This window comes from Tetrao urogallus (assembly GCF_951394365.1).
Source record: "Tetrao urogallus genome assembly, chromosome: 5".
Classification (NCBI taxonomy): domain Eukaryota; kingdom Metazoa; phylum Chordata; class Aves; order Galliformes; family Phasianidae; genus Tetrao; species Tetrao urogallus.
Window position 1 is genome coordinate 20,289,786 of NC_136818.1, and position 26,611 is coordinate 20,316,396.

At 36.6% G+C, this 26,611-nt stretch overlaps 1 protein-coding gene across 1 annotated transcript in view; it reads right to left on the reverse strand.

Annotated features, from left to right (window-relative positions):
• Positions 1–26,611, reverse strand: part of CAMSAP2 (calmodulin regulated spectrin associated protein family member 2) — a gene marked incomplete at both ends in the record, with an annotated part of 69,758 nt that overhangs the window by 27,922 nt on the left and 15,225 nt on the right. The window contains 2 exons of the mRNA XM_079535836.1: positions 4,017–4,100; positions 4,751–4,912. Of these exons, the coding sequence (XP_079391962.1) occupies positions 4,017–4,100; positions 4,751–4,912 (246 nt within the window). The remainder of the gene's footprint in view (positions 1–4,016; positions 4,101–4,750; positions 4,913–26,611) is intronic.

Sequence of the window (26,611 nt, forward strand, 5' to 3'; positions counted from 1 at the left end):
TCATCAGAACTGGTATATACAATTCTAACCTGACACATTATCAAAAATACAAATTTGACCTAAAAACGTAAGGTGAAACATACTGTTGGTGGATCTTTCTGTACTCAAACAGATAAAGAAAAGCTGAAATCCCTTGGAACAACACAGTTCAGTGACTCTCAAACTTGTACTTCGCATGAACAGGAACAAAATTATTATTATGAGAATTACTAAGAATTGATCAGTCACTAAAAAAAAAAAACCTGACAAGGTAATCCTGACTCGATTTCATGGGGTTTTTTTTTCGTTTTTTTTTTTCCCCCTGCAAGAGAAAATTAAGAACAGTCTCAGGTGAAAACCTGCACTCCTACAAGAAGATTCTTTTATCTCCTACAAATCAAGTTTTGAAAATGACTCCAACATAAATTTAACTCTGCATAAATTCATCCTATGCCAAAAAAAAAAAAAAAAGTGGAAGTCATGCCTTTCATCAGGCCCTTGTTCCTGCTCTCTTCCTTGTACCATCATTAGTATTCATGCAGCAGTGCATTAAGTAGATAAGGAAGTTCATCCTGCTCCAAAGCCATCTTCTTGATGGGTTAACTTTTGATAGCAGTGGGGACTTAGAATAAATTTAAATGATTGTGGGACTATAGTGTTAGTGTTTTACCTTCGCACAAAAAGTTGCACTGTTTAAACCAATTTTTAAATGCTTAAAGAGTTCAGGTCTTGGGGTAAATACTCTGAAATTTGATTTTCTCAAGGCACTTGCATTGATTTTGCTAAGTGTTGACTCAGTCTAAATCACAAACAAGATAACAGTTTAAGAGAAAGCTCTGATTTCACTGAAAGTCATTAGTTTAACAAGTGCAACTGTACATTTACAACATATTGTTCAACTGAAGCCTGAAAACCAAAGCTACTACAAAACTTCAAATCCTAATTCTGAAAGATGCAGAGACTCTACCAGAAACAGACGAGATGACCACAAAGCACCAGCAGATCAAGATCCACAGGGGACTACCTGGAGCTAAAAAGATACATACTCCTTCCTCTCTTATCTTCTACAGGAAGCTAGCAGCAGAAGAAAATGAAGGAAAACAAAAGCAATCTCATAATCTGTTAAAACTATTTGCAACTACTCAGAAATAGTTAAGTCTATCTTACCTCTATCTTTTATTTATATGATACTTCACTTTTTTTTTTTTTTTTTAGCAATACAGAGATTTACTATTTAGTACAAGAAAGCTCACAACAGATTTTCAACAAGATAAGGCATTAATGTTCAATATCTTTCTTATAACTGATACATTTAAGATTTTATCACACTAGAGATTAGAAAAAAATTAACTTGATTACTCATTAACTTGATTTCAGTTCTCCAATATTGAGCTTTGCTGATTCTTGGCCAGAAATTAAGAAGAGCTCACCCTAATCACACAAATGACCTATTCTTTGCATGGTAGTTTGGCCACCTCTCTAATTCAGCATATAAGACATTGTTAATTAAACTTGGTTTGGGTTCAAAACCCAATCACAGTTTAGAAATGCTAAAACAAAGTTCTGAAGGAACTGGGCCAGAGCAGAAGGAAGATTGCAAAATCAGTTAAATTTTTAGGATGGAATCATCAACTTTAGAACTTGTTACCACGTGGGTAACACAACAAACCTAAATTAAAAAATAGAGACTCAGCTTGAAAATGCAAAGCTGCAGTAAACATGTAGAACTATCAATTAGTTTCTCCAGGAAACTGGTAAAGTGTGTAATTACATTATTTTGGTTTATACAATGGCAGTGATCAAACCCATCCATCCATTTTCAATTTAGTAAAGATTACTGATGGTAACTAAAAACAGGCACAAGATAGAATAAAATAATAAGGGAAAATTGCACTGCTAAGTACTCAGACAAGAAATTGTACACATTTCACTAGTAGCCAAATCTCATACAAAAATTCAGTCAGCTTTTTCACAGCTTTGCTGAGATACGTGAGAGGGAGGGTCAGTGCCATAAAGTAACAGGACACGTCACTGATTTGGTACTATAAAAAGAACGCATGAGGGATGGAATATGGAGACAAATAATCAGACATGAAGTCTGAAGATAAATGCTAGCAGATGCTTGACAAGAGTCTCTTCATGGTTTAACAGAAAATATGAAGAACTGATTTATAATAGATTTTCTTCATAGTTTTCTGTGGAAAGTTTGCATTCAGTATACTTTGCAGTTAGGAAATACCAGTTTTAGGCATATGTTTATTATGTTTTCTAGATCTCAGTTGGTAAATACTGCTACATTAAAAAAAAACAGTTAATCATCAGTTGAACAGACCAGCATTTCTCAAAGAAAACCTAAAATAACAATCTGAGTTACCATCTGAATTTACCATCTTCCTGCATACAAAAAAAGAGATTTAAATTCCTTAAATCCAACTACAAGTGACTCTGTTTTTCAGATTCTAGACTTACTTTCTAAAATCAGATTCCACTTGTCATTGCAGTCTTGAATCTTTCTGTACAAATGGTATTTGTAAAAAAAAAAAAACAACAAACCAACCTGCAATATAATCTGCAATGAACTCCCGCTAGCAGAAGAGACATCCAGGGGTCAACTGGAGCCTGACATGTTACCCACATTAAGTTTTCCAGGTAATAGATAAAGGTATGCCAATATATACTCATAGCATGGAATACCTGACAATTTATGTACCTGTAATACCTGTAATTTATGCAGCTGAGTCTCACACCAAGGCAAATAACCTAATATGCTCCTGGAACAATCTACCTAAAACTGTAGTGTATGTATAGAAAGAATTATAATTTCTTCCATTATTTGTCAATAATTGCTGTTTTACAAGTGCATTTGTAATGTGGTCAACAGAATAGGTTCTGTGTTACAGATTGATATTCATACAACAAAACCATCACAAATGCTCATGCTAACTTTAGGCAATTTTTTCAGTCCACTGGTTTTATTTATGGGATATGGTTATGGACCATGCAGTCTATTTCAACAGTTAATTCAAGAACAAGGACATAAATACAAATTTTATCTTGACATTCCTAACAAAACACAAATTATATTCTAAATTACTCAAATTATAATCTAAGTGAGAATAAACATTACTGATCTTTTTTTGTTTACAAATAACGATAATTTTATGTAATTGCTCTTATATATGTGGGCTTTTTTTTTTCTCCCATCACTGCTATTAACCATATTAAGATTCTAATGCAAAAACTATTAAGATTTCAAAAACTATTCACATCTTTCAAAAGTGACTGACTTCATCTTATTTTCATCTAGGATAGAATTATCCAGAAGCATATTAAACATGCAAATTTATTTACTCTGGAACTGCATGCAATCTTTCCACATTTTAAATGGGCATAATGCTATTTTATTAACTGAACTCCACAAACAAACAAAACAAAATACCTACAATCCTTTTAGGAAAACGTATTAAACAACTTTTATTGTTCACATTAAAAAAGTTGGAATAAACATCTTGGATCATAAAGCAATTCTTCCCATGATGCCACATGCAGATTTATCTCTTTTGAGATGCATGTAATTTACAAGGGTGAACACTGAAAAAAACATGCATAAAACGTACTTTCCTTTTTCACAGTTGACTCAACTGCATTTTGAAATTATCTAGGAAGTATTCATTAATCTTAATCAATTTCTTACAACCACTGCAACACATGTTTTCTTGCTATCAAAAACTGAATTGTCATTAAGGACAACTGGGAATAAAAAGTGCAACTGTCCTATTGTTATGTTTGAAAGGAATAACTTCATGGAAATCATGAAACTAACTTAAAAAAGAAATAGGGGCTGGATTCTGTGATCCTTGTGTGTCCCTTCCAATTCACTATATTCTATGACTCTAAAACCTTGCATTATGTAACAAACAGTTAAAAAGTTCAGTGTTTGCAAATGCATATTTACAAATACATACCATATCTATAAGTAACTGTTATTTACAATGAATGCTTGTCCTCGATTAAATTATTTTAACTCCAGCACGTACCTTCTGACCTCCTGCAGATTCTGCACTGTGATGCTCTTTAAGTTTTTGTTCCTGTTCCATTATGTCTTTCAAATGTTCATTTACCTACAGACAAAAAAGCTTATTCCGTGGTCCAAGAAACAAGTTGTGGAAATTGCAAGTTTTCTTAAGGTCTGTAAATCACTACACTAAGTTTGCTGAAAAGATTTAACAGATATTTCTGATTCCATAGCTGTGAAGTGTAACCTGCAAATGTCAACATTCCAGCTGCAGTCTAGGTCACTTATGCTTAGCTTTATGCTTTATTCTGCCCTTTATTATGCTTAATTGCATTTGATTAAGAGTGTATTGCTGTCATTTGATTTGATTATGTGGTAAAGCTAAACAATCTCAAGCAATATGTGCTCAAACATAAACAGAACACTTTGCTTTTAAATCATGATAAATAAGAAATTAGCTCTTTTAACATAGCCGACCGGAGACATTCAACCAGCCAACACGCTATCTCAACATGACAGCAACTGTTAATGTGCCATATGCAAGTTATATTATTCTATTTAATTTAGACTTCTCATTTATCTAGATCACATAACTAGTTGAACTGATTTCTGCAAACTTCTCTTTTTGTTATCCACAAACAGCAGAAGAAAAACAGTCCCTATCAGATACACCTATGTATATACATATCCATTCATCTCTAATACAATCTTACAGACTACAAATAAAATCATGGTTTGCTTCTCCACTGTTCATACCTTATTTATCCAGAACATGACAGCATCTTCTATGTCATAAGGTAGATCCGTAGCTTGGAAAAAGGATGAATACTGCTGAGTGCATGCAATCACTTTCTCAACGCTGACCATCTCGACAGTATAAGCCATCATAAGAGTATCAATCATAGCCAAATGAGCACTCTACAAAGAGAAATAGTAATGCCTAATTATTATGCACACTGAAATACCACTTTCTTACGTACTGTTTGCAAACATAGCCAGATGCATAGGGGGCCAAAACTGTAAATGCTCTAAGTTTTCTGCCTGGTTTTCAGTTTTTGAATCAAAACCAAACAACAGAAACATGCACAACAGATTTGAGAAAGCAAGACAAAGCGAAAAACAAAAGGCTCACCATGAATTAAAGTAACTTGTGCAATAAAACAAACATCAAAAGGAAAGAAACTCAAATGGAAGAAAAAGAAACAACTTTCATGATACAAACATTACATCAACTTGATGTTTTAACAAAGCCTAAGAAGTCTTCTGAAATCTCCTTAGTGAAAATAATCCCCCTGGCCTCATCAATGTTATTTTACTGGAAATAAAAACTGACACTGGCTGGAAAGCAACCTTCAATCAATCATCATTATATTGCTGCATAAGTGCAACTTCACCTGTTTTTGAAGTCATAATTCCAGGAAGAAGACACAATTACATTAACGTAACTAAAAAGCAATATGACAGAAAATTATTTTTCTTCTACCAAACTCATTCTCTAACACAGATGTAGCTAAACACACACCAAACACACACCACTATGTTTAAAATAGGCACATACTGATAAATAAAACACGGTGTCTGTTAACACAGATGTTTCGAATATTGAAAGTCCATGTCTATTTCATAGTTTCTAAAAAAAATGTAAGTAAATAAGCAATCAGGATTTCCACTACATTCTCATGACCAAATAAGAAAACGATGCCAGTTTGTAGAGGCAGCACTTAAGAGATTTGCATCTGCTTCACAAAACGCTTTCTAAGTATTTCCCCTAAACCAAAATGATTTCCCAAGACAGCATTTCTGAACATGCTGTTTTTAAACACATCTCTCATTGAAAACAAAGACCCCAAACACTTGTTAACACCGACCAGCTCTGTTGTATTCTATTAAAAAGTATGCACATAAACATTTCACAGGACAGCTTCTACAGCCATGGCAGCAGCAGCAAACACCATGAGTCAGGCAGCAATATGCTTTCATCACTGCAGTTGAGGCTGTGGACACATCATTTATTCCAGAATTCCCAGCGGGAAAAAGATGAACAGATTCATGTTTCTTGCTGCCCTTATTGTATGTATTACTTAAGAACGTTACGGTGCTGCCCTTAGAATCAGACAGCAATAATACCATTTTTTTATGCAGCTAAGCTGTTTCGTTTGACAAAAAAAAGGCAGATTATTCCTTAGATACTAACTACATATTTTCATGAAACTGCGCCTGATAGCAAACCTTCCTGGCAACAGCCAGTGCTCTTACACCTTACACCCAGGAGCCTCCCTGCCTGCCACAGTGCGAGTGCTGCCCGCACTCACACTGCGCTCCTCCTGCCCAGTGCCTGCATGGCTGAGTGACTGCAGGGCTCTGCCCAGCACTGACACAGCCTCCAAGGTGCTGCTGGAGCTGTGGTTTGGACATATCCAGATGTCTTATACATGTATCTATTAGTGGCTGTGCATTACCTATTAATGGAACAACCAGCCATCCAACAAAGTATTTTTTTTTTCATTATCTCTCTTTCAGCGTCAGCTGCCCACGGCTGCTTTGCAAACCAAAAACACGTGAGCAAATAGGTCTCAGGTCTTCACAGGCACACATGGTACAAGGTAGAGATCCATAGCGAAGTCTCATCCCATGTTCAAGCATCACAAAGCATTAGTGCCTGTCTCTTCCTACAAAAAGCTAATGCCAGCCCACACAACCTCTCTCCTCAGCCACCTTCCCCAGTAACTTTAGCAGCCACCTCAGGAGACGCACAGATCAGATTCCCCAAAGACAAAGCCAGTTTCTCAGCTGAACAGTCTTCACATTTGTCCAGGAAGGAAGAAGAAGGTAAGTCAGTTCACAAACACAGCCATACTACTTGCTTCACTGCAGATTTAGAAGCTGATGAGGACTTGCTTCTCAGCCTCCAGTACCTGTGGTAACAAACGGCAAGGACATCCTGGCCCATTCCTCAACACATTACAGCTTCTCTGCTAAGGACAATACGCAATTCACATCAGTGTGGAACAGAGGGCTTTAAAGACCTACACCCAAGGTGCTGAGAGCCCTTCGTTTGGATGTATGCTCACACTTTCTCACTTGAAAAGAAGACCACTGACTGGTTCTGAGCCCAAGCTAGCTCCACAGATAAGAACTTGAACATAACAGTATAAACATGCTCTTTGACATACTCCAAAGCTGTGGGAAGGTCAAAGACTTGTTCCTAAACATACTTTAAGTCCAAAAGATACAGAGCAGACTATGTAGCCTTTTCTGTGGCATGTTATCAAGATACTGAAGTTAACTGAGCAGCCTGGTTCACAGACTTCAGAATTAGGTGATGAAGAAGCATCTGAAAAATCACAACAACTCAGTACTGCAGCAAACTTAACCCTCATTATGGAAAGCATTGATGCAAGTAGAAACAAACCAGTAAACAGATTATTCACATATTAGTAAAAGCCAGTACCTACAGTACCTATAATAATAGAAAATTGCTGAGAACACATGATTTGAATCAAGTAAACTTACAACACTGCGCTGCACAACTCATATCTACAAAAAAAAGTAGCGCCCTTCACTCCACTACAGAGTTCATAGAAGATCTACTACTTAGTTCTAAAAGTCACAGCTTAGAAATGAAATCCACGTCTTACACTCACACATTAACACATTTCAGCATTTTGTTAAGAGCCTGCTTGGAAAGAAAAGCAATGGAGCTAAGTTCAAAAACTACTGCTATCATTCTGTATTCACTTGGCTTCTGCCTACCAAGATTCTCAATACATTACAAATGCATTAAGTAAATAAAATTAATTACAGTTAGGTAGCCAAATCGCATATTTTCAGTGTTTCCAGCAAATTATTTAAAAACTGCAAACTACTTATGCAAACAAATGCAGCAATGAAAAGATGACCCTTGCCAATAGTCTGTTACTATCAAAACAGGGTTGAATCAACATTCTGCACACTGATGGGATCTCTCTGTTTGAAATAAGCTACCACGTAAAGGTATCTGCAAAGTCTAAGAAGTCTCATCAATTATTTTCCTTATAACTCATAGAAGACATTCAAAGGGGAATATTAAAATAATATTGGAAAAAAAAAATTGGTCAACTTGAAACTACGATCCCAAGAAACAACTCACAAGTTTGCTATTTTTGCTAATTTTATTTACAGGTCAATCCTGATTGAAATTACCAGTTATACTTTTTTTTTTTCCCCAGGGAACTGAAAGCAATCATATAACATGTAACTTAAACCTAAAATAATTGTACAAAAAATTAATTCCACACACAGTTCCACTGTTTCTTCTCCCCCCTTATCTGAGAAAAAGTCAAGCAAGCTACATTCTTTTATGTCTTGCAGTTCGTTATGCTAAACAAAAAATACTAAACTAAAAACTGTGTACAAAAACAGTACCCCATTGTTTAAAATACAAGGTTTATCAGCATAACTATTGAAGTCCTGGAAAAAAAAGTTTGAATAGTAATTAAGTTCCCAAGAGAAGCCTTCTCCTCCTTTGATCATTTCACTACAATGATGCAAAGTAGTGAGATCTTAAATGGCACAATATTATGCCTTAAAAAAATGCTCCATTTTGAAGTGGATTTTTTTTTTTTCTGTTTCAAGACAAACACAGTTTTGTTTTTTTCTCAGCTACACCCTGCACAGAACAGGAGAGTCTTAACTCAATCATCCCATATAATTACTGGTTACTTTTTGCTTCTTTAATGTAGGTTCCACAGCTTTCTTTTCCACTACTGATTAGTTCAGTAAGCAGCTTACTGAATTATCCTGAAGTATCACTGCTAATGCTTGTTTCTGTCTCATCTTTGATTATTTGGTTCACTCCATTTCCAATCAGCAACTATCAACAACTTCATAAAAAATGTACTATGCACAAGGTGTGTGTGTACATATATATGTTGTACATACATGTATACTTATGGGCAAATACTGCATATTATATCTGATATTGTTACATACTACTAAGCATAGTTATATGTTCCACTAAAAGATGCAAGCAAGGAGGTTTCTTTTGACCTGATTCCTTAGGAAAATCATAGCTAAAACAACTTCCCAGAATGGTACTAGAAAAAAGGGAGAAAAAAGAACAAGAAGAAGGTAGAACATATAATTGTTAACTTCATGCTTGTAAAGCAAAACTAAAAGTGCCAATCAAAAATCCTAAGTCTTTCCTTTTTTTCTTTCTATTAAAAACACTCCCCTAGTCACTATGCTTTGAGAGACTTGATTTGGACAGGATATCGTTTCTGTAAACAGAAATACGTATTTCTGTTCTCATGGAAGTCGGCTGTGTCTGAATAATCTTCTGAGAAAAATTTTGTGAAGGGATTTGGTCACGTTTAGGAAAAGAAGCCCTTAAGCTGTACTTCGCACTTGTAAAATAAACATACATTTCTAGCTAGATTCCCTAAAGATTTTACCCACACTGGATTTGGCACTCGAATAAAGAATGGAAGAGATCAGATCTCTAAAATCAGCTGGGAGAATGTTTGTGCCACTTTGTTTTTGTACTGATTTCTACACCTGTAGCCAATAGTGTCTACTTACCGAAAACAGGTTTTGTTTGCAGGTACTTATCAAAAGACAGCATAGAACAAATTTGCTTCACAGCATTCACATGCAGCACCCACACCACTGGTGACAGCTACTCCAGCAGTCAGCAGTAATGAACACAGTAAATTCCACAGACTTGGATGTAACAACTTCAGGTCATGTTTCATCACATACTAAGATTACAAACACAGTCACCGTTTTCTGTATTCCTAAAAGCAGTTACCTGGTAATGCTAACTCTAAATAACATTTCCCAAGAAAACTGCAATTCTCATTACTGTTCTGCTAGCATGTCAGTTCTAAAATTAGTGTTATGCCTCCTGTTATGATTATTACCAAAAATTCCTTGCTAATTAAGAGAAAGCCAAGATAATTGGAAAGAAACAAACCAAGGAAGAAAACAATAGCTAAGAGAGATCATCCCCACGGAAAACATCACTGAATTTCTAACTGCTCCAATAAACAGACCATGCAGAATGAACACCACAGGACACATACTTAATGAGAAAAGACAATAATACCAGGTGGCTGGCAGACACAGTAAGGGACAGGAATAGCGAGGAAATACGGGATTAAACATACAGGACAACAGCAGCAGCAAAGAGTCATGTTAAACACACAGTGGTGATGTCCTCAAGCACCACATTAACCCACAGCTCTGAATTCTGTTTTCTTCAGCACTCAATGAACAAAATTTGTGGTATCTTGAATTCCCAGGCACCTTTTCATAAAAGACCTTCACTTAAATAACACAAGTCTCAAATCAATCCACTAAGCTTAATGAGTGAAACGCAAGGTGAATATGTTTTGGTCAACAAAACAGAATAGTCACAAGTATTCAGTTCTGCCACTTGACAACTTTTGGACTTAATTCTTCTTTGGCCTCATGCAATACTCATCCCTAGCACAATTCTAACATAACCTCAATTTTCTAGTTATTCTTGTCCTGCAAAGCAACAATCACGTTGCATTACCTCACGGCACTTCCATGAAGCACCTACATCCTGCAAGATGCTTGTTTAGCAAGAACAGCATTACAGTGCCACATTAAACACGCCCTAACAGGTTCTACAGGTAGTGGTTTTTCTCCTTATTTATCATAACACTCTATATTTGGTTAAATTTTTTCATTTAGTAATTGGTTCCAAGAATGCACAAAAACATTATTTAACGACTTACATATTTGACATGGGAAATATTTCTAAAAGTGGAATCGTTAAGTATATAAACTTGCTGAGTTAAGCATTTTGGTAACACGTTCTTCTGCTTAAGGTTCCTTCATTATGCTTCTCATGGAATTTAATGATTTCATCTATTAATTCAATCCAAATTAAGTCCTTAGCAGATTCCAGAAGCCTTTTCAAATTACATAACCAGGTAGGACTTTGCCCTTTGACCTCTCCATACCTCTTCATAGTGAAGACCTAAACTATAAGCACTGGAATCATGAACCAGCAAATGACTGTTATTTTACTATTTTTACTTTGTCCCACTTCATAGTTTTGTAATATATAATAAATATGCATGCAGACATCAAGAATACTCTAGCAATCAGCACTTGAGTGACTTCACATCAAGCACTCATTTTTCAAACAAACTAAACAAAAAAATTGCAATTATATCAGTTAAATTAAAATGAGAAAGTAATGCAGAACAACTGATAACTAGACAAAATTATACATGTGTAGAAGAATAAACAGCACTAGCTTTAAATTTCCCTAACACTTTTTAAAACGATCATTCAAAATTCTGCCAGATCACAGTCAAATCCTGCCCAGAGCAACCAGAAACAAAAAAAATATGTAAACAATTTCTATTTTGTTGCATGTGTGCACTGTTTGTTCTTCTTACGCTCTAGACATTTACACCAAAATGAAACGGTAGCAATATAAAATACCATCTGGACTTCTCATTTCACAACAATCACCACCAATCTTCGCAGAATGCAGGAGCTGGGAAAAAGGGAAACAGGACTGGCTCTGGTTGCAAACCAAATACACCATATACAAATTAGCAGTTCCTTCTTCCTGACTCACTCATACCAGCATAGTAATGACATTGAAGGCAGTGATTTAAGTTCTCCAGCAACTCAGCAGAACTCCTCCAGAGGTATTTGTCCACAGGGAGTACCCAAGCCTGTTCACCTCAGAACATCTGCTTCAGGAACATAGCCTTAGGAACACTGGAGAACTACCACTTCAGCACAGGGATGCAGGAGCAGTTGGGTGCTTCAGAATGTGGGGTGAAGAGTTCACGTTTGGGTGGTGTGCTACGAGTATGTAAGCCAGTAAGGGACACAGAGAAAAGGCTGAGGTCCCAGAATCAACCTAGATGTATGGCTAGCATACTACTTCATGGAAATGTCAGTGGAGCCCTGTCTTCCACCATGCTTGACTTAGCCCAGCATCGTGCCACAGCACAGTGTGAGGTCCTACATGTTTCACTGATAACCACCCACGGCTATCTTGGAATTCCAACTCAGTTTTGAAACCTTGCAACCCAGGCTTTTAATTAATTCACTTTCCAGCTGTTTACTGTTGATAGTAACTTTTTAAATTACAGTTCTTGTTACTCAGATAACTGATATAACATGCTTTCTGATCCATAGCATTTTGTTTTGCTTTTTCCTTAATATTAAACTACTTTGCTACTCCCACACTATCTCACAAAAGTTTAAGCACAGCCCAAATATCAAATACCCATCTGGTGTAAGTCACACCATTATATTATACCTAATTCATTAAGATCAGCAGCCTAAAGTAACACATAGGATGAAACATCATGTAATTCTCAGCACTTAACATCTTTTTTCTACTGCCCTGTGGTCTTGGGTTCTGACAAATGACGTTTTAAAAACAAGCACGCAGGGTACTTCTAAAAATAAGAGAAAAATCATGTTTTAATTACACTGATGAATAGTATGATGTAGTGATTTGATCAATTACTATGTCTGATACAACAGATATTGAAAAGGTGATTACACATTGCAGTTTAGGATGATAATCAGTTTGAGACAGTGTAAGCAGTGGGTCATTATCTGAGGTTCGCTGTAGCAGAACTCAAATAATATTTGAAAGGACACTTAGAATCATAGAAAACCTTCAGTTGGAAGTGACCGCTGGCTGTCATTCAGACCAATGTCCTTTTCATAACAGTTCCAAGTAGCTGTATTTCTCGGGGGCTTCACCAGGTACATTATTGGTATCAATAAGGATGGAGAACCCACAAGCTCTTTGAGTAACCCCTTAATGCCTTCCACCATTTCAAAGTTAGCTGATTTCTTCTCAGTACAAAGTCCCAGCTTCATGAAAAATAAGTGGTTCAATTACAATGTACAGAAAGACTATGTAGCTCTTCTCCTTCAGCAAGAGAATATAGATCTGAATTCTCAATGTCATTATTTAAGTTGGTGATGTTTGCTTTCATTTATTTATTTATAAGATAAAAACACAACACTTGCTTTACTACAAAAGGAGAGGGGAAATTAGCTGTGGTTCCCTCATTTCTCAATCCAAAAAAAGGACTCAATAGGGCCAAAGACATCAATGGAATTAAAATCCAGTATTGTTGCTAAAAAACAAACACTTGCAAGTCACCCAAAGCACAGAGACTACAAGCTGCCATACTGCTGTCTTTTTTATAGTATAAATCAGCAACTTCTTTAATGCAAGCATAAGCAATGCACTCTCCAATGCAGCATAATTCAGCGCATCATAAAAAACCTAAGGTTTTATAAGACGACATGTGAAGTAGGAATACAAACAGGATGCTCTTTGAAAAGGGGGAAGCAAGCTCTAATCTGCGTGTGGAGACCAATGTAACACGTCTCCCCTACATTTGTCTGAAAAGGATTTGTCATCTCCATTCTGCTTTCTTACTTACACCTTTACATGCCATTTTTTAAATGTTTCATTTCCTAACATTATGGCAATATGGCTTCACCTGCACAGTTCTGGGACTGTAGTCTTGCAAGGTAAGATTTTAGCTTCTACATTCTACTCAGATTCCTCAGGAAACATGCCTCCCAGCTGAAACTCATGTACGCAACTCTTGCCAAAATACAATAGTGGAAAAAAAAATACTTCAGTTACTCAGTGAAGGCTTTTAGGGAGAACTTCCGGTTATGAAGGAGTTTCAAATGTTTTATTCTTTTGAAAAACACTCACCTTCATTTTTGAGGTGACCATCCTTATTGGTTTAAATGTGTATTTCTGCTGTTTATTGAGGATATGTATGTGCATCTTTAAGCACCTTAGACAAAAGAAAGAAGTCAATGTTGTGCTAACTGCCTTTGAAATGTAAGCATTCAGAAGCTTGGGAGAACTTCACTTCTTCATGTCATACCACTGTATCTGTATAAAGCTGCTGCTTGAGAAGCTAAGAACTGTTGCAGCAATTTTCATATAGCTCATGTACAAAAACCTTCCTTTAGGTCAGGAACATAAGAATATTTCTTAGCATATCTTTCCTTATTGAAGGAGAATACTGATTAAATCAAAATATTACGTCATTTCAGCATGCTGTCCTCAAGAAGAGAAAATACTAGCTTTGATTTGTATACAAAAACATAACATGTAATCTTCCTGAATTTCATATGAACAGGTTCACCATAATTTCCTCAGTGTTTCTTTATTAAACATAAGGGCAGAGAAATAAGGTCATCATACCCATTACTGTAATGGTAATTACATTAAGAGGAGCAATTATTTTTGTCCTCTCCCTCAAAGGATTGTAGAAATACCACATTTGTGGTCCATAGCACAGAATAGTAAAACATGAGAGAAACTGCCCTTGTTGAAGATCTTCTTTTAAAACAACAGCTAAGGTTAAAAGAAATTTCCCATCTCCTACTTCAATGAATTCTATCAGCAGCATTAAAGAAATTAGAACAGACACAAAATTACACTGATCACAAACCTGCTTCCCCATGGCTGTTACTGTAGTAAAGACTAGCAGGTGACAAGTTGCTGACTAATAGCATTACTAAATTAGACAGCTGAACAACATTTTTTCATCCAGCGATTAAGGGGTTGTGACAGGCCAGCTGTAACAACGGCTGCTAAGCAAGGAAATGGTGCACAGTTGAAGTTAAAGCATATGTGGGAAAGGTGTACAGGGTTGTTTAGACAAATGTATCCAAAAGCCTTTCCGCCTGTTAGGTCAGTCCAGACTTGAAACTCACAAGCTTTCTGAAGATTGATATTGGATAGCCTCAAACATCCTATGGACATATGCTTCTGTTGTCAATAATCTCTCCACTTGGGAAATGATGTGGAATTTAAGCTGTGTATTAGTAAGGTGATTGAATGTCTCTCTGCTTGTCACAAAAATAGGTAGTTCAATGAAGAAGTAACTAAAGCTTTTCTTCTAAGAAGTTAATTTAGCAAAGGCATGAAAAAGTAAGTAGAATACTTTCCTCAGGAAGTTTATTTTCCTCCTGGTAAGGCTTTTGAAAACCAAAAAGGATAATTAGTTTCTGACTCCCACACAAAACTCTAGAATGCTTTTTTCTCCAAAGAAAAAGGACATAAGTCCACTACAAACCATACAGTATTCCTCAGTTAATTGGTAACCAAGATTTCTGGTCTCATACTTCACAATTATTTGTTTGTAATGTGATACTTTTTAAGGCATGAAAAAGAATGAGAGAAGTCTCTCCTCCACCTCCCTCAGCAAATGGAATAATTGGTGGTTCATATATCTATTAAAACAGTAAAGCTTACTATCACATTCCTATTTCTCATGCCTTTTTGGCTCATAAAGTTATTCTAGGAGGCGCTGCATAATTAGTACCTCTCAAAATGATAAAGTTAGTTGCAGTAATGACACATTCACATTGTAGCAAACAACTACTTCCGCTCCAAAATATCACTCCTCCTTTTCTCCCCAGCCCAGGCAAGCTGAGTAAGAGACTGGGACATACATGAAGCAAAACAAAGAAAACAGCTGAACAGAAGAACAAAATACAGAAAATATGAAAAATGGTAAACCCTACACCTTCATTTGCAAAAAAATATTTTTCAATAACTTAAGATATCTATTATTGGAATGAAAGTATGCGTCGGCTGCACTTCCAAGAACAGCAGTACTTACCAGTAGTGTTACTGGAAACCTCTGCTACCAGCACAAGATATGTCAGAGCACATATCCAGAAACCATACAAGTGCTTCATGCGATGCTGAAGTCTTGGCTTCAGCAAAATGAATGATCCCATGTTTCAGCAGCACAAACTGATGCCTCACCTCAGCTATTAAATCACATTTTTAAAGTGCGAAAAAGAGAGGAGAACCTCCTCACTCAAGTTGTAAAATGGCATCAGCTTTTTTTTTTTTTTTTTTTTTTTTTTTTTTACAAACATTCATATTCTATAACCTCTAAATGGAAAGAGGTGATACTGGAAGTTTGTCTGATCTACTCATGAGATACATTATTGAACATTTTGCAGAAAAGACAATAGCTTGAATTACCATACATTAGAATAAAAGGCAATAACTCTAACTTTTATTACCTGAGCACCCAAAGGAAAACTTTATTAAAGCTAGAAAGCTGACCATCTGCACAGGGAGGTCAAAACCTGGAAGTCAGTACTGCAATAGTACAGCATGATATGGACACCATTAGAAAGTGATATATAATTCTCATTCAAGAGGAAACATCACAGTACATTTCTTAGTCACAACTAATAGGCAATACACATGACTGTCTAGTAGTCTATCTGATCATCCAAAACATACAATAAATATAAATCAGTGAACAATTATGCTAAAGAAAATTCTTACAATACTTGCACATTATAGATGCCTCAACATTTAGCATACTCAAGCAATACTTAAAGATAAAATTCTCTGAAAACTTCTGATGTGCTAAACAAATAGCCTACCTGGGAGTGCCAGTTATTCTGTAAACAGAAGACTTCAAATCAGTCTGCCCTGCACATGGGCCTGCTATTTTAATGAAATACTGGTTTAGACAAACTCAAGTTGTGACCCTCATCTGTTACTATTTGACTTACAGTATTGCTGGCAGTACAAGACAAAGTCCTGAAGACATTTTAATGCCAGATTTGTCAAGAAAACCAAATTCCTTGTTCTGTAGATCCTGTATTTTGATGAATATCAAGCGAAAAAAAAAAAAAAAAAAAACAACCCACTTCTCTCCCTCTCCCATGTACAGAGGGCAGCAATCCAACACTTCTCAAAGAAAGGCATCCCACTGAGCTGTGCACCACAGAATTCGTTTTCACCTTGTCTGTTCTCAAAGTCAACCTTTGTTTTCACATTTTATCACTGATTTCCATGCAGACTTAGTTGTACTGATACCAGTTACTAGCATTATACTATCAGTTCAATGCAAGACTAGAAAACCATTAAAGAAATAGAAAAAAAAAGTGCTGAACCATGTGATTTCCTTTAATATATTCCAACTTCCTTTTTTAATCGCAAACCATTACTTTGTCCAAGAAACTATGATAATACAACAAGCGATTACGCTATGCCTCGTCACCAGCAGACTTGCAGTGTGTTACTTTAAACTGAAAAGCACCATCTACGTAAATGTCATCGTAAGAAGCACAGAGGAGGAGAGGTAGGAGTTGCACTGTAGGAGAAAATTACTTATCATTCTTTTGGAAAAGATATTTCTGGTAACATACGTTATCACAGCATGCCTACACACAGATCTGGACATCTCTACTTTATTGGGGTTGGTGCACATAGACATGGGTAACTTTTGGATAACTTAACTGAAACACTTTCCACAAGCATCTCCAAGCACTCAACTCTACTTATCTTCAGGTAACACAAAGGAGGAAAGAGATGTTATGCTGCTCTATGTCAACAGAGCTTTGTGGATGGATGCATTCTGCTCAGCACTAACTTCTCTTCCCCTGCCACCCAGCCCTCATTCCAAATCCACCCAGCCCTCATCTTGAGCCACCTAATCTCTCCCATTTTGCCTCAAACCTGAATCCTGCTGGTCTTTTTTGGAGCTGTTCTCAATACATTGACCAGGAAGGAAGCTCATCACAACTCAGATTTTGGCAAGCATTTCAGTCTTCCCTTTGGCAGATGAGTAAATTTGACTCTCCCTCATCCAGTCTCACAGCTATTTCCAATACACTTGTAAAAACTTGTACAAGAAAGAATTGGTAAGATAACCAGGAGAATATAGATATGGGCTATCCAATAAATGGAACAATAGAGAGAAACAAAATATCACTTGACTTGAATTAAGTTTGCAAATTCAGACCATATTTTAAATTGATTTGAAAGACAAGTTAGGAAAGATACTGAAAGGGTACAAAGAATAACAAAAACAGTAATGTACATCTTCAGAAAAACTTAAAAGGTAAACGTAGTCAGTGTTTACACTAGAAGAACGGCATTTTTCCAGATCAAATAATTTTCAGAGAAAATATAGAAAACTACAGTTTGGATAAGATAAAAAGGGGAGTACAATCAAAGAAATAGTAGTAATAAATTTTCAAATATTAGGAAATCAGTCTTGCATGATTTGAACTACAGTTTATTCACAAAGATGCTAAGATAATCATATATATAAATATATATATATATTATATGTATATCATATATAATAACAGCAATTATGAACCAAGACCTTCATACAGGAATGAAGGGTGAAACTGGAATGAAAAACTGGCAATTTTTACCCCAGAGAACGTAATAGCATCAGCAGTCTTTTGTGCTGCTGTTTTACCTTTCAGCCTTAAAAAGATGATTGGTTGCTGATAGTGTTGACGACTGAGATCAACTCAAGCAAGATCAATTCTAACAGTGGCCTGATTAACAAGACCTCTAGCCGAGCCATCCTGGAAGAAATTGCATGTTTTAAAAGAACTGCATATGCAAAAGAGACCCCCAGTAATTCCTTAGGTAGCCCTCCTTAATTATATTCAATGTTAAGCTGGTGGAAATTATGTTAGTAACAATGACATTTTATAGGTGAAATTTGTTAAGAAAGACAAAAGGGTTGACAGGAGATGCACATTTACATTAAGACGTTAAAGCACAGTCACCGATCTGTCTCAAAAGCATAACCTCATTTTCATATTAAGCATTTTACTGATAAGCAAGTTTATTTATCAGTTCACAGACAAGACATTAATCATGACTCCTCGATGAAGTACATAAAGCTATGCCTAAGGTAGCTCATTTAACAGGAGCACATAGCATCACTCACTTTAGTTCAATCAAGGATGTATTTATTCCTTCCATTTCTATCAGCTGTTCAATACTCGATTTCCCACAGTTCATCTGCTGCACGTGCTACTGCTTCCAGGGTCACAAAAGGCAACCTCTTCTTAACTGGCTTGCACTGTCACTTATAGTTAATTCAATCGGGGGGAATGTGCAGCACTAATATGTGATTGCTACGATATCTAGTCGTAAAATATTTTCTTCTAATAATTTCAGGGGAGCAGAGATTTAAATAATGCAATATGAAAGACAGCTCATATATCTGAACTGTACTCTGTTTTCTGCTAAGACCAGTAATCTCTTGTACTTTTTTGTCTCTTCTGAAGACTGTATTAATTATTAATAGCCTTTGGACTACCTGAAAGACTGTCAATTTCATGGATAAGCTACATCTTGAGTTCAGAGACTAGAGCAAATAACACAACAAAAAAGTGTACAAAAGAACAAATCACAAACAACTTAAGAGGATCTTTCTGCATATGTTGTGTTATTCTTTCAGCAACAGCAAGAACACTGGGGACATTCCAAGAGAATAGAAACAAAAACAATGGAAGAATGTTTTTTGAAAGTCAGCAGACAACACAGATAATTATAAGGACACGTATCCCCCTGCTCCCATGCAAAATCATTTCAAGGACAAAAAGTAGCTTGATTTGTTCAAATAAGATAACACTAACTCAAAATGAATGAATGGAACTTAAGTACTTCTAAAAACTCAGCTATAAATGTAACTGAAAAATGTAGGGCATCTGATGATGCTAATACATGCTCATTAAACAGAATTTTTAATGCTAGATACATGAAATAGTTTTATAATCTGATCAGCTAAACTGACAATTCAACTCTAAACCCTAAATGATGTATGAATACACAAACCTTGAAAAGTAACACCACAGGTTTGACTTATCTCACCATTCTTTACCATTTAGTTTTCTCAATAATCTGAAATAAAGTCTCTTCAGTGATCAGGTTTGAAGGGAATGCAAAATCAGTGGGAAAGGTAGCTGAGCAAGAGGACAGAGCAAAGTAGTAAAGCAAGCAGGGCAGGGAGAGCTGAGAAGAGAATCACGTAAGCCACAGTGAAATGGAAGACTCTGCTTTAGCTCAATAGAAAACAGAAAAGCAAGCTATATTTATAATAAAGTTGCTTTCTTCTTTAATAAAAGCTTAAACTTGCTTGAGAAAAAGAACCTATTTGACACTACAGTTATATGTATGATAAGAGCATAATTGTGTTTAAGTCATTAAGACATCAAATTTGTTTAAGCAAGCAAGCAATTTCCCTTCCCTAGAACCAGTACAGGCCAATAACACCAAGCCATATGTAGCTTGCAACAGAAGTTCTCAGTCTCCGGATGTTCTAGGGAAAAATCAGACAAATTACCCCTCCGTGCCCAAAGCCATATGGAAATATTTACTCTTTTTCCAAAAGTACTTTATAGTTTTGTAGCGTATGCGTGTTTTGACTTAAAGAAAGCACAATCTGTGGTTCCAACTAAAGGCAACAATTAAAAGCAAAGAAAAAAACCCCAAAACGCAGGAGACAACACCTGGGGACACCATAACACCTTTGAAGACGCCAGAATTAGTTAATTATGGTAACAATTTTTGTTTCTCATACTAAAACTGATAGCATGTTCAGTAACTGAACTGAGCAGGACTTTCAGCATCAGTGTTTTCAGCAGTTCTTCATTAGAATCTGTGCTTCCCTCTTCATCATTCCATTTACTGTCTTATGTTACTTTGCCATCACCACACTATGAATTGTTTTCTATTGCTTCCTACTGTGGAAAATACAACCAAAAAAGGAGTTTGAAAACTCTCATTATTTCAAGTATATATGTTAAGACAAATTTCTTCAAATTACTTTAAGTAATTTAGCAGTACAGAAGTTTTGAAGCTTCCTGATAGAATGATATCCTGAATTACACTGGATTACAGCTTTTCCATGAAAATTTACATAATTTTTTTGCTTCATATATACAAACATGCCTTTACAGAAAACTTCTAAGTAAGAGCTGCTGTGGGTTTTCCCCCCCCCCTCCCCCCCTCTTTTTTTAAAGGGGAGTGGGGAGAAGTACAGAATCTGGAATAGAGAAAAAAAGTTATTCCAAACTGAGTTTCCCTTTCTTTCATCAGCTTCTAATCTATTCCATTGCTCTCCTTTTATCTATTAGGATATAATCCCACTCACTCCTCTCAGCATCTTCTCCCCCTATAGAGCAATAAAGGTATCAATGTAACAAAACTATTGGAAGCGAGTGGAGCTCCTTACAGATTATTCATCCCTTCATAAAACACAAATTCATCATTCCTTACAGATTATTCATCCCTTCATAAAACACAAATTCATCATTCAAGTTTACAGAACTACTGCTACATAATGGAATAGGAAGCCTTTACAAATGTTTATTTCCCTTCACTGCATGCCCTTCAGAAATCAAGCACAGGTTTTTTCCACCAAAGCATGTGGTACTGATCGAAGCATATTCAACTTCTAAATAATAACACGGAGCAAAGTGACCAAAAAAAGGGCTATGCCTGTCTTCTGCAACAATTTAGGGTGGAAAACAGTGAGGTAGCTGGTCAGAAGAAAGGGACTGAGATTAGAGCCCATAAGCACCTGAATACGAGCGTACAATGTCACCCTGTCAGCTACATGTCAGCTGCAGTCTGTGTGTACATGTGAAAGAGAGAGGGACAGAGAGAGAACACTGCATACCAGAGTTTGTAAAACGCATCCTGTATCTGCTGAGCCCTTCAACCTCAACAAGGTCCCAGTTCGTAACCTGGGTCCAGTTTTCAGGGGACAGAATAAACTGTTCTCCACGTTTACAGAGACAGCACAATTAAGAGGCTGATCCTGCAAAAAGTTAACTAAGGTAAAGGCAACAAAGATTTTCATGTTATGATACAACAGCACAGAGCACACTGTCACCGTAGTACGTAAGTGAGATCAGACTACCAGGTTCCTGTATGTGGATTACGAAATGCAGATCAGCAGCATTCTTTTGTACTGCATCGAAACAGTTGCTTCATTACAGTGAGTCCCAACTGTATTTCTGTATTCCTTCAGCATTCGATGTGGTTTTGTGCCTCACCACGTGTCTATGTACTGCACTGAGCTGGTAGTGAGGCTCTCCTTCTGTTTACACGACAGATCCGTACCTCCTGCTAAATGCGGCTCACTATTTCCCATAATAGGAAGAAAGGCTGCTCCTAACGAACCAACTGCATACTACAAACATGTAGGATCGTTAGCTCTCCACTATCCATCAGAAGCATATTAGCAAAGTCTTCTCTTCACATAATATAAACAAACCCATGAAGAAAAAATCTCCTAGGTAGTCTGCAAAACAATTCATAGATTTTCCTTTCAGAAGCAGCTTAGTTACAGAAGAACATTTCTGCACACTTCTAAATATATGAAAAGTTTATTAATAAAGAAAGAGACAAAGAAAGGTCATAGCAGCAAACTCACAACCAAAAGCTGAAAAGCAGTACTTAAGCAGCATCACTAAAACAGAGAGAACATAATTTTAACTGTTTAATAAAGTAATACTTCTTCCCAGATGAATTAAAATACTTCCCAACCAGTTCAGAAACCATTTCTCATACAGAATCTGGCACGCTTCAGAAGCTTAAATTCTTCACAGTTTTCTTTATTTGTCTCTCCTTTTATCTGTTTTCCCTTGTGAGGCTCTGGGATTTTTTTGTTTTCGTTGTCTCCCCTCCTCTTCTTTGTGTGACATAAACAGCAGAGTAAGAAGGAACACAGAACAAGAATGCAATCAGAATATTTTTGGTTCAAGACTTCAGAGTGCTTAAGGCAGAAGAATACCAACTACTTTTTTAGCCATAGCAGCATTCAATTTCCTAATGGGCAAGGAAGTGAACAAAACAGAGCCCAAACCAATGCACTACTTGAATTCTTCATGAAAGAAGTATTACCTTCTCTCCAGGTATACCTCACTTTTTATCTCCCATTATCACTTCAACTACAGCAGTTCGGTTTTAGTATTACTACATATTAATTGAAGCAAGATGTGCTGCAATTATCTCTCCTCATTTAACACAAGAAGAAAAACAGTCACCACAACTTCACATCAGAACAAGCATAATAAGGTACTTGGTCATTACTTCTGTATGTTGAACTGAACTTCCTTCCTCTGGCAAAAAAAAAAAAACAGAACTGAGTCCTTCATAAAGCAGGTATCTTACGGTGATTCAATAACATACTTTCAGTGCAATACAAATAACAGACTTTATCCAGTAGTTCTGTTCAGCCAAAAAGAATCCTACAAGGTGTTCTGAAGAACAATCAGATTCCATTATCTTACATGCAAGGATTTTTACTGATAGAAATTTTAAGTATCAGATATATTGCTGGAATCACAAACGAGGCCAAAAATCCTACTCAGACTTTCGTGCTGAAATAGAGGATGCAAGAGGGGGAAAATAAAAAAAAGTGAAAATTAAAACTAAAGAAATATAGAAAGCTTTCTGCTTTCTTTTATCGGGGATATTGAAAACATGAAAATAAGCAGGTTGCACTTATATCATCCCAACACTAGAGTTCCTGGAAAGGAGCAGCAAACAATTCCTACCTTTCTACTTTGTAGGACAAAGCCAACCTGATGTTAAGACAACCTTGACACCAGGAGCTCAGGTGCCTTCTGTATTAGTTGCCACACCAGTTGGGAGGAGGTATTTCACGCAAATCTTATCGGTGTTGCAAAGGACGTTGCCATCACTTCATTCTTCTGCAAATTTCTGATATTGATATCTATGTGGTTCCTTAGAGTTAATTCCTACCAAGGCCTACTGTCTTTGATAAACAGATTTCAAAACTGATACCCTAAAAGTTAATGTCTGTTATCTCCCATAAGAAGTCTCTAATAAGTAATGGTCCTCTACATTTTTTTCTTTTCAGCTACTCATAGACTAGGATGCCCATGGATCTAAATAAGCACAGAACAACCTAGCTATGAAACTTTATTTCAGCTGCAGTTTCTTTTGACAATAGCTCAGAGAGATACAAGGGTGACTCCACCTGACTACGGCCCATACTAATTATCTTCAGCACTGAAGAAAGCATGAAAAGCAAATAAACAGACATATCGACCTCTCAGAAAAATAACATGTCTAGATTAAATACACTCTTCAGTCCCAGAAAATTAAGGAAATAAAACAACACCCAACAACTCGTATTTACAATCTGCACTGGTTTTGTACACAAGAGGTTCTAGACAATTCTAGACAAGCACACTCTAGAAACAGCCCCAAAATCACTGCTGCAATTTCCGTGAAATAGAAAAAAAACTGTAAGACAAACAATTCAAAAACAAGAAGCAGTAAGAGATGGCAGAACAAAATACCCAGCCTATGAGTCATCGTAACAGCATGGCATACATGGGATACTAAGTTCTTAGCCAAGGTACGAGCAGAATAAGCATCATGAAAGTGTAGCAGATAACACCACCAACGTGCCAACAAATGCTTATGCTCTAGGGCCTCGGTATCTAGGCTACTTTTGGGATGCTGATTTACCATGTGAAACAGACATCTCCCTTTAGTTACTATCGTGCAAATACCTGACACAAGACCAGCAAAAACGCTGGATCACTCTTATCGAGGAAATGAGATCTCTGAAAGGAACCTGTACAAAGAAACTCAGTGTCCACAGAAGTAATCAAGAAAAAATATGGAACATCTGCATTGTATATTACTCCAGCCCAAAACCACAGTTGACCTAATCTGTGCAGTGCTTTAAACTCTGTAAGGCCTAAACCTAAGAACATAAAGCAATTCTAAGTTCAGGTTCTACTTCATCACTACATTTGCTTACTGTTTACTCTTTTGTGAAACATTCTCTTATGCAAGACACTTCAGTATCACAAGTCAGTTAACATTAAACTCTTTTGTTTTATCTTACATATTATTATGTCTACTGGCTCAAGTTGAGTGTGTGATCTTATATACCCTCAACAAGCAAGTAATTCACAATTGCACAGAAATGGAAACTTGTTACATCATGCCTAAAACCAGAAAACAAATTCTTGAAAGCAGAGCCACATGCTATTCCTTTGCTCTGTGAAGTGTGTAGTATGCTTCTTGTTGCCTTGCAGAGTTGAAGGAATTCTGCAGCGTGAAAACACAGAGGCTGCAGCATGTAGCTACAAGCTCACGGGGTGAGCCGATGGAGTCCTTCATCAAGGATAAATATTCCTCTGGTGAGAGGGGCTGTCATTTCAAATGAATGCACTCTGTAAGAGATCAGAAATCTGGATTGCAGGATGAGTTAACTGTTTATTGCCTCTAGTCTTAGCCACAAAAAGATGCAGATCCTAGCTCTGAGTGCTTCTCTACTTCCACATGCTTCAAAGGCGATGACTAACTTCGCAGCAGACAGCAGAACAGCTGAACTGGTTAAGGCCCCAGGAATTGCCTCTACTCCCTACTACTAGAAGAATTATTGCCAGACTTCCTCACAAGAGACATTTTCAAAAAAGAAAATAATTTGCAGCTGAATGGATAAACAACTGAGATGATAGACTAGTACTTTTCATATTAAAAATCCATTTACACATACTACGTCTTGGCTTTTAGAAGGTAAAGATTTTTAACCCTACCAGCTATTATGAACTTATCGCTGCAGTTTCACTAGAGACACTCATTCCCTGAACATCTTGGATGACAAACTTCAGGTATACGGAGAATTTAAGTATTTCCTGATCAATGAGAGTAATTTTCCAAAGTAATTACTCATGGATGTAATTTTAAGATCACTGCCCAGCTGGTAAATGTTTTTTTTTCCTGCAACATTATCTTCCCAAATCAAAGTTCACGTTTACTCAGGAATTGTTTTTGATTGCACTACACTTAGTTACTTAGTGCAGGGCTTCTTATTTTTTCTTAATTATTTTCTTACTGAAACCATTATACATAGAAAAATTTGTAAGCACATTTTCTTGGAGATAGTATTTATATACGCTATGTACTAACCTTTTTCTAGTCATTAAGTTTTATTTAAGAAATAAATATTTAAAAATGCTTTTTGTTCCCAAGAAATATGCTCCCTTTAAAAAAATTGTGTGCTTTAAAACATACATGCATACACACACATATATTAATTCCTTTTTCCTGACTTTGTTATTGAATTCTGATACATTTTTGGTGCAAGTTTGGTAGTAGTCTGTAACATTACTGCATCTGTTTGCATTCTCTCCCTCCATCCTTTAATAAATATCTGTTTAAAACTAGCGAGTAATCATTTTTCACTACCATCCCCTGTAGCAACTGGGCAGACCAAAACAATGGGAAAGGTGTTACAACAAAGGTGCGATGACTTAAGGACCAGCACAATAGAAAAGTGCTATAAAGGAAGGGAAGAAGATTGCTCACTTGCATCAGAAGATTCCAGGTTTGCAGGGGAAAGCTTCATCAAGGAAGGATCTCCAGAAAAAGATCCTCCCCCATTGGCAGTCAGCCCTTAAATGAGGTCTAAGAGAGGTGCAGCCAGGCTCCACCCCTTGCAGTCACACAGCTCAATTGCCTTCACCTGTGCTCCCAGGGCTGACCAGGACCTTTCCCCAGGTGCACAATCAATGGTTCAGGCTGTGACTCAACAGTTCCCATACCCCAACCTTGAAGTTTAATTGGACTTGGTCCTGACAGAAACAGTAGAGAAGTGCACAGCTTGGGTAACTACACAGCTTCATTTTCCCTACAGAAGAGCAAGCTGCAGACAAAAACACTGTTGTTGTTTTTTTTAATTCTTTTTCCTAGGCAGCAGAAATTCATTACAGGGATTTGGAGGACAGAAAATGTTGCTCAAT